We start from the raw sequence: 9343 nt of genomic DNA, 5'->3' as shown, positions 1-9343 counted from the left end.
GCCCCTCGCACTTCGTATCCCCTCCCTCCTCCCCCTTCTCTCCGGATAACCTCGCGAGAAGCTGCCGTCAGAGGATCAAGATGGCGGCGCTACGGGCCGGGTTGCAGTGGCCGCCTTTGGCCTTGTTCGTGCTCCTGCTGTGGGCCGCAGGTCGCTCTCGGGCTGATGGAGAGGTGCCCTCCAGCTCCTCTGAGGCCTTTGACTCCGTGTTGGGCAACACGGCTTCATGTCACCGCTCCTGCCAGCTCACCTACTCCCTGCACACCTACCCCAAGGTAAGGGTGGGCCCAGCATCACGGCCCTCTCCCTCCTCCCGCCGGTGCTTCCATATAAATTCCATATTTTCGTCTTGAAAATAGCTGGATAGGCGGCGTCTTGCCGAGGAGATACAGCTTTCACAGTGTATTTGTGTTTTAGTGGCGGTTCCGTGGGTCTGGGGGTCGCTCCTCTTTTCCTCCTATTCCCGAAGAGGCAGCTGTTATTTGGGTTGGGACGTTCCGTGTTATGGGGTCTAAGGCTGAGCTGTGTCCATAGCCACGGGCCCGGGGCCAGGATGCAGCATGACACCGAGTTCTGGAGCATGGAGCATCAGAGATGGCAATGGAGTGGAATGGCAGAGCTGTCAGTGCTGGTTTTATTCATTTACATAGAAAAGTCGATCTTAAGATGATCGAATAATATCTAAAATGCCTGGCTTAGGATGATGGAATAACATCTAACAAGTATCATTATATATTCAGGTTCACTGTCGGTTCCAAGGTTTGCACAGCTCTGAACCAGTGATTTGAATGGAACATTTGCTTGATTTTTTTTCTGTCATTGGCAACAGATTGAGCAGAGGGCTGTTAGAGGTAGGGTACTATGGTTAGGCTGTGCTTGGACTTGATGATCTTCAAGGTCTTTTCCAACCTGGGTAATTCTATGATTCTATTCTATATTTCATTGCTAACTGCAGCTGTGCAGCAGATTGAACTCTGAATGCTGGGAGTTCTCTTGGCCCTGAGGTTGCTCGCCAAGGCAGCAGGCAGATGGAAGGAAATGGTGATAATAATAGGTAACAGGGCTTTGCTTTCATATGAAATTACAATTGGTCTTTGCAGTGCAGCACTTGATTCTGGTATCACCACAGGGAAGCAATGTGTGGAATACAGGTCGAATTAGATGTGTGATGTGTTTTGGTGCCTCTGTGTGATGGCAGTGAGGAGAAAGACCTAAACCTGAGAAATAGAGGCTAAACATTGTCCTGAAATAGTTCCATACTATTCTGGCACTTCAGGTAAAGCTGATAATCCTGTGGTTTTTAATCTGCCCGTGAACTCATTGTTTTGCATTGCTGGGAATGTTGAATGTATTATTTAACCACCTCTTCCATCACAATTTGGTTTGTCACAAAACCACCATGTGAATGGAAGGAAACTGTTTTAGTTACCACTGGAGAGTTTTTCAGCTTAGCTGCCTTTAAAGCACATTAGTTTGTGTTCTCAAGCAATGACAGTGCACTTACAGTAGATCATACAGTAAGGTGTGGTGTGTTTGTTTTTGATGTAATGAATGCAGAGTCTCTTTCCCCCCTGTAACGAAAGTGGCTGCAATCACAATAGGTGGCTGTGTGGTTACCAGGCTTGGTGGATCTGATTCACTTAAAGGAGGCTGGCTGTAATTCCACAACATTGAGACCACCATGTGTGGAAAGTGCACCTCCATCCCTCTGTGCTGTGCTCAGAAGGAATACTGGGTTATAGGTTAGTAGTGTTGTAGTAGCACTGGGAAAGAATTATTCTCCTGCAGTGAAAGAAAAATGTGGTTTTGTGGAACTAGTTTTTCAGGTAAGTAGTTGACCGTGGTACTGCTAAAGAAATTAATCAGGAGTTAATCATTTATTTTGGTGATTCTGCTGTAGTTCCAATTAGAGACTGGTGGATGCATTGTAATACAGTGTAAAAACAACCAAACAAACAGAGTCTGCTTTGATCTTCACCCATTGGGTTCTCTTAATGATCTGAAGTGGATGACTATGTGCTCATTCTGTGGTTAAATGTCAGTAAATCTTTTACCTCTCTTATTTTTAAAGCCTGTGCTTTGTCAGAGATGCAGCCTGGCTTTGCTGTGAGTCTTAGGAATAGAATTGCAATGTGGCATTTGCTCTCCCAGCTCTGGCTTTACCCCAGGACTGAGAGCTCTGTCTGAAATGGGTCGGGCTGCGTCACAGCGTTACAGAACTGGAGCTGTGTTTTATTTCAGGTGATCCAGGCTGTCTTATTTCTCTGACTTCTGGGTCTGGTGGGGGGAAGGATGATGGTGCTCTACTGGGTGGTTTTCTGTAGTGCTTCTGTGGGTTTTTGGTGGTTTCTTTGTTTTGATCTATTTATTCTTGAATGGAGGAATGTAAGTGTTCTCTTGTGCCTTCCCAGGAAGAGGAGCTGTACGCGTGCCAACGAGGCTGCAGACTGTTTTCCATTTGTCAGTTTGTGGATGATGGCATCGATTTGAATCGAACCAAACTGGAATGTGATTCTGGTAAGAATTCAAAACTCCTTTAACTTCCCCTGATGTGGAGGGAACAGCAGCAGCATCTGAAGGATGTTGTTAAATTGGTGGGATTATTTCAATTGCTTCCATGCAACTTCAGGCTCATTTATAGAAGTGAATTATTCAGATGAAGAGCAGGTAGCACAATGTATGTCTGCCTTGTAGCTTGTGGTCTAGGCTAAACTCTTAACGCAGTAAACTACATTGAAATAGGGATCTAAACACTCAGGACTAATTGTCTCAGATCTGTGTTAGAGTGATAATCTCATAGTGAAGGTGAGATCTATATGTGTTGTCGCCAATTAACACAGTTTCTGCAGCTATGCAGAACCTCTATGTAATAATAGCAAGGTGGCTGCTTAACAGTTTTGTTCAGAGATTAAGTGGGATGTAACCACCCAAAGCAGGAAAACCAGCAGAGTAGCTCCCCTCTATTTCTGAAGTATAATTAAAACATCAGCTCTAAGAGGAGGCTTTTGTCTTCTTAGTAATTCATAAAAACAAGAGGGCTAGTAGTTAGCTCAGGGAGCTGCGGGAAGATACACAAGGAGAAAGCCTGAAATGCAAACTTGTTAATGTGGTACAAAGCCATATTAAATGCTCTAGAAATGGGCTAGTGCTTTAGTCTGTCATACACTGTGTATAGCTGTGATACAGCTTGTCAATCTAGTTGTCGAACCACACATGAAAGAGTGCCATAAAAAGGGTGATGTAGCGATAAGGCACACGTAGAGGTAATTGAACAGTTGCTTGCATTCTGATCTAACTCTCCTTTCTGAGGCTGTTGTCTTTTGCTGGCTTATGTTCTGTAATCTGTAACCTGAGTTCTCCATGTATAAATGTGAATAATTTAGGTTTCTTGGTCTTCATGGTTTCTAGTGAGCAGCTGATAGAAGATACATGTAAATGAAGAGTTGGCTTCATTTAATTTGTGTTGAAAATTAATTCAATACTTTCAACACAGTTACTGTACTTACTGTGCTAGCAGGAAAATGTTCCTTAGGTTTTGCTAAGGAATAACGTGCTTTCTACTATTACCCCTGACAGGTTTAGTAGATCTGTGGTCTATCTATTTGTTTAGAATTCCAGCTTTGTTCTCTAGGATAAAGTAGTAAAAATGTTTGACATGATCTGTAGAGGAAAAAAATACAGTGGTGGTAGGAGAATCAATGAAAACTTGCAACCTTGAGTTTGCCCAGACTAATGTTTGTGATCGGTTGCTCTGACAGCATTCAGATTTAAAATATGTGATTTGTATGAGCTCCAATTCCTTACCCTTCATTAGGCCCAGCACCAAATGCTGATCTTGGAATGATTGCCATATCTTTCCCTACAAATGAGGTTGTCAATCTCTTTAACTGCTGCTTTGTTTCTGATCCAACTTATGTTGGAAATGTTTTCTTAACTAAAGTGCAGAATTTATCTTCTCATTTTGGGCACTTTTCTTGCAGCCTGTACTGAGGCATACTCCCAGTCTGATGAACAATATGCTTGCCATCTTGGATGCCAGAACCAATTGCCATTTGCTGAGTTAAGACAAGAGCAAGTAAGTACATGACATGTTTTTCAAATACCACCTACTTGTTTTCTGTTCAGCGTGTCTTCCCTTTTTTAAAATTCTTTAAATGACATCTTTTTAAGAATTGAAATACAGACATGTATTTCAGATGGGGAGATGAATGAGCATGAACATAAGTTCTGTCCTTTTCAAATGAAAACAGATTGAAAACCAGTTAATGCTTTATTTGCAGCTAATGTCCCTGATGCCAAGAATTCATCTCCTCTTTCCTCTGACACTGGTGAGATCCTTCTGGAGTGACATGATGGATTCAGCTCAGAGCTTCATAACATCCTCATGGACTTTCTACCTTCAAGCAGATGATGGCAAAATTGTCATATTCCAGGTGCCTGCCTTTTTGTTGAGGTTAAGATGTTCTGGGTGTTAAATACTTATCTGCGCTCCTTCCAGTCTCAGAAAAGACTATGGGTCACTGTCAGGAGTGTTTAACTTTTGGTAGCATTTTGCTGCATTTAGTGCCATTTCAGGGGTAAAAAAAGAAATAAAATTATGTGAATGGGGCATTTCTTATGACTGACTTCCCTATTAATTCTGAAAATGTAGAGGATCAGATGAATGGAAGGCTGCTAACAGGATCTGTTCATCCTTGTTTTGTTTTAGTCAAGGCCAGAAGTGCAGTATGTTCCACAGCTTGATCAGGAAGCTGAAAATAGAAGAGGATCCTTGTCCCTGAGTAAAACAGCTTGTAAGTTTTTCTTTCTGGTTTGGAAGAGCAAATGCAAATGTTCCATATCATGCAAGAAAAACAATGGAAAACAATAACCAGAACCAAAGTTGCAGGTGAAATATGAAAGCACATTTTTAGAAAGCTGAAGTGCAATTGTTTGCAGTGCACATTAGCAAGGTCTGTTGGTAGTAACCAACTCTCCTGGAAATAGAAATGTTTCAAGCCAGGGCCATTGTGAAAGCTTCCCTTTGTGTTTTCTGTAGACAAACTGGATAAAGTTTGAGAGTTTTATTGCTTTTCTGACAGCTGCTTTTGCTGTTCTATTTCAGCAGACCCACAGCCAGGAAGCTCGCAGACATACCGAGGACTTTTTGAAGAGCAAGGAAACGACAGCTTTTTCAAGTGTCTTTCCATGTATGTATGTCAGTACCTGGTACAGGGCATAGTGGTGTGTCCTACATGTGTGGTGGCATTGCTGTAAGGCATCAGTCTTACAAGTCCTTTTGGTTCAGATTGAAGAGCAGTTAAATTGTTGTATCCGACCTTTTGTTATGGCTGCATTCCATGCTAGCCCTGTGTTATCTGTGGGCTATTCTGCCAGCTTTCTTTCTCTTTCCCATTCTAATTAACTATAATACTGATAATTTCTTACTCTTATTTTTTTTTCTATGTAGAACATGATGTTGATAACTTTATACATGTTTTTTAGTATATTCAGCAAACTGTACCATCAGTTCCCAGTTTTACCTTTCTTTAGCTCTGGTTGTGTTTCAGGACAAAACATTTTTCTTTCCAAGTGCAAAGGGCACTGTTGTGTCTCAGGTCTAGTCTGGAAATACCCAGTATATATTAAAGCTTTGCTGAATATCAGCATTTAGGTTATTTCTTCTCTCAGTCACTGACTGTTTCATTAAAAGCTGAGGTGTGAGGGATAAGTGAACTGCACCTTAAGTGCATAACAAAAATCTGTCCATTGCCAAGATCTTAAATGGGAGAAAGTTCAGGGCCCCAAACCAGGACCCAGCAAGTTTTTTATAATCTTTCAAATTAGATACTAAATAAGTGTTAGATGTTATATTGTATAAGCAGCTGTCAGAAGTAGGCTATGCAGCTGGGGAGAGAGAGTGACTAGTGAAGGAGCATGAAATGCAGTCAAAATTGGACACAACTTTTTGAAGACCCATTATTTTGTATCCAGTATATGAAATCTAGCAACGTTCTTTTCATTTCAGAAACTCCAGCTGGATTTTAACCACTACGCTTGTTCTGTCTGTGTTGGTGCTCCTCTGGATTTGTTGTGCAACTGTAGCAACAGCTGTAGAGCAGTATGTTCCATCTGAGGTAACTTATGTTATTCTTACCTTACAGCTTTCTACAGAATAATCAACATTGTGGGGAGGTCAATTATAAAGAGTTTTTTATTTTGCTGATGTGGTCAGCAGGCAAATTCTTGTTTGAATGATTTTCTAGCTGAACATCTGTCCATCCTTGTGGCTGATAGGTGCTGTGAGCCTTGCTCAGTAAGCACAGATGGTGTCTTCTGGCTGATAGCTCTGCCCTCTTAGCAACTTTTGGGTTACTTTTCACAAATGGACATTGCTTCTGATTTCTCTGGTGGTAAAACTATTATGAGGATTAGATGAGACAGGTGGAAACTAATATGGGTTTAATTCAGTTGCGTCAATAGTGACAACAGACATGACAGCATGTTGTTGGGGACTGCAGGAAGTCTGTATAAGGGGAAACCAACTGAGCTAGTATTCCTAAAGCCAAAACAGGGCAAGATTTGTAGTGTTTGCAAGCTAAAGAGTTTGGTACACAAGCACTACATCTGTTGGGTTTTCTTTCCTCTGGTAGATCTAATGCATTTATTTGGACTTAAGTCTAATCTCAGCCATGAATCCCAGATGTTGTAGAAAGTGTGAGTTAACTTGTGTTGAAGAGCTGCAGCCATGGAAGTCAGGAGGGTAGCTGTATAGCAAAATGCATTTTATTTGTATATTAAGAGTCTTTGTCTTAAAGTAGCTCATTTAAATATTTCAGAAGCTGAGCATCTATGGAGATCTGGAATACATGAATGAACAAAAACTGAACAGATATCCTTCCTCTGCACTTGTTGTGGTTAGATGCAAGACTGAGGAACATGAAGAAGCAGGACCTCTTCCTACAAAAGTTAATCTGGCTCAATCAGCAATTTAAATAAGCTTCCATTGGATTGAATAGACTAATTCTAACAGTGCTAGCAACTCCTGATTGTTTGTGGTGGTTCTTCAGATAAGAAGCTTAGCAGCAAGTCTTTAAATGCAGATAAAGTTACAGAATCAACAGATGTCATGGGTTTTTTTTTCCCTCCCACTCTAGTAGTGCAGATTCAGACACCTCGAATTTGTTTGTTTCCAGACATAATCACTTTTCACTGGTGTTTGCTCTGTGTCTTTTTGCTTACAGAAGCTGTAAGCATGCTTTCCATACTTCTGCCATGACACTTTCAAACTTATTTGTGTATTCTAGGATATACTGTGTACATTCAAGAGTTAGCTCTGTAAAGATATAAGAAATTTTAAGTAGGCAGGAGATGCCTTTTTAGTGTTGCACTTTCTGTTGTAGTTAAGAGAAAATATTATAAAATTATCTGCTGTTCTTTTTTTTGGGGGGGTGGGGGGACACTTGTTAATGTTCATGCACAGACAACCCTTTCTCCAAGCACAGAAATCTATTTTTTCTACCATGTGGCAATATCCAGGATGGAACACATTTGTGAAGTACTGTAGGCTGGAATTCAGTTTGTTGAAGGTAGGAAATGTGTTAAAAAAACGCATGGACATATGCTTTCACATACAGAACGTTGTACGGTTCATTAATTTGTCAGACTTCAGTCTTTACATCTTCAAATCGCTTGTAAAGTTAGAGCCTGTGTTTTCTGAAGGAATTCTACTTTCTGTTCTTGATTAACTATTCTAGTCTTGTAACTTCATTTACAGAAACAAGGTGATTCCTGAGAAATGAGAACAGATGAATAAAACCAACTGTATAGAAAACACTGACTGTATAGCCTTTTGCTATGGCTCGTTATTGTTTTACTCCATCTGAAAGGCTGTAGCATTCCTCCTGTTGGCAATGTGACCTGATTTTGCTGTGTATGATTCACTAATACAACACCTTACAGTGTCCTTCATATATCTGATGTATTTTGTTGCCATACTTCTCTTTGAGGAGTTGACCATAGTAGATTGATTTTAAGGTCTCTTTCTAAGTGTTTGAAAGCTGACTGGAATGCACGATACCCAGCTCATTGGAATGGCTTGTTGGTTACACCAACCCTTGTGAAAGCTTATAAATGACCAAACAAAACACTGTCTCCAGTTCTGGTGAAAGCTTGAGATTCTGGAGAATGCAGTACATCATTCCCTTTCTGTTAGAACTAGTTCAGTGGCCATGGCTGATGTGGCTGCTGGTTGTGTAAGCTACAGGCAGTGATCCTTGCAGGAATGTGCATAGTTGCCTATGGAGTGCTGCTGTAAGTTGTGACCTAGGTGCATTCTGATTTTCTGTCTGAATTAAAAGAGTACACAGGGGTTTGTTTTAAACAGGCATGTAGTAGTATACAGTCATTGTAATTTGAAGTCTTAATTTAACGGTACCTCTTGATGTTAAATTCTTCAGTGAGCAACACTGCAACCCAGAAAACAGCATCAGCAGCCATGGATGTGTACTTTTCTTTGTGTGCTGGTGGCATTACTGTAAGGCCTCAAACCCTACTGTTCTGAAAACCATGAGTGTATTCAGAACACTGTTCACTTGTGCATCAGCAATGGGAAATCCCTCTGCTGTAGCAGCTGGGCTGAGAAACACAACTTCAGTACGCAGCCCTGTGTCAGTACAGAATGCCTGTGGGACCAGATCAGTATGCAAGTAGCTGTTTAAAGACTTATAAGCATGGGTTCTTCCTTGGTGATTGTTACCTGTTTTCTCAGCAATACTTTGGTCTGTTATACCTTTCCAGAAGAGCCTTTAGCAATCCCTATAGTTCTTGTAATTGAGCAAGTGACATATAGATGTGTTTGAGTCTATTTTAACCTACTGTTGCATGTGGTTGCAGAGGAAGAGTTATGGCTTCACAAATCCATGGCTATTTGTGTGTTTTAAATGTACGTTACAGCCTCTTTTTATGTTGATTTCTTCTCATGATCACGAAACTTTCCTTTCTGTTCCAAAATGTCTGACTTTATTGCTTACATTCCTTGGTTTGAGCCAAACAAACGACTCCTGCTTTCATTTGGCATCGTGTCTGCCCATGGGTCTGCAACTAAAGGAGAAAACAAGTGGATCAAATAAAAGTTGTCCATGTTCTGTCTTTTGTTGGCTGTTTAATATCATTTCAGCTCAGCAGTGTGCACAGTGACACCCACGATGACTCAGTAATGTGCCATTGGGTCACAGGAGACAATGCCTGTAGCATTGTGACACTTGGCACTGCTGCTTGCCAAGTGCACCAGGGCCTAAAGAAATTAAGTGTACACGTAAGATCATGTCAAAGCATCTTCCTTGAATACAATTGGATACTACCT

The 9343-nt window shown here is 41.1% G+C and overlaps 1 protein-coding gene across 1 annotated transcript; it reads left to right on the top strand.

The window, feature by feature from the left end:
- The first annotated feature begins 63 nt into the window (after positions 1 to 63).
- On the top strand, positions 64 to 9129 carry TMEM59 (transmembrane protein 59). Its single transcript, XM_015870706.3, has 8 exons — positions 64 to 275; positions 2412 to 2517; positions 3981 to 4075; positions 4281 to 4433; positions 4709 to 4793; positions 5105 to 5189; positions 6008 to 6116; positions 6819 to 9129. The coding sequence occupies exons 1-8, from the start codon at positions 81 to 83 to the stop codon at positions 6972 to 6974; spliced, it is 984 nt and encodes a 327-aa protein (XP_015726192.2). The 5' UTR covers positions 64 to 80; the 3' UTR covers positions 6975 to 9129.
- Positions 9130 to 9343: the final 214 nt, after the last annotated feature.

This window comes from Coturnix japonica, chromosome 11 (genome assembly GCF_054131305.1).
Source record: "Coturnix japonica strain WE chromosome 11, WE-NBRP24, whole genome shotgun sequence".
Taxonomy (NCBI): Eukaryota; Metazoa; Chordata; class Aves; order Galliformes; family Phasianidae; genus Coturnix; species Coturnix japonica.
The sequence above is the reverse complement of the archived record's forward strand: the minus strand, read 5'-3'. Positions and strand labels throughout refer to the sequence as shown.

Coding starts and splice junctions, on each gene's coding strand:
- TMEM59 (XM_015870706.3), top strand. CDS start 81: ATGGCGGCGCTACGGGCCGGGTTGCAGTGGCCGCCTTTGGCCTTGTTC. Junction 4,434..4,708: donor GCAAAATTGTCATATTCCAG/GTGCCTGCCTTT, acceptor GTTTTGTTTTAG/TCAAGGCCAGAAGTGCAGTA. Junction 5,190..6,007: donor TTTTTCAAGTGTCTTTCCAT/GTATGTATGTCA, acceptor TTTTCATTTCAG/AAACTCCAGCTGGATTTTAA.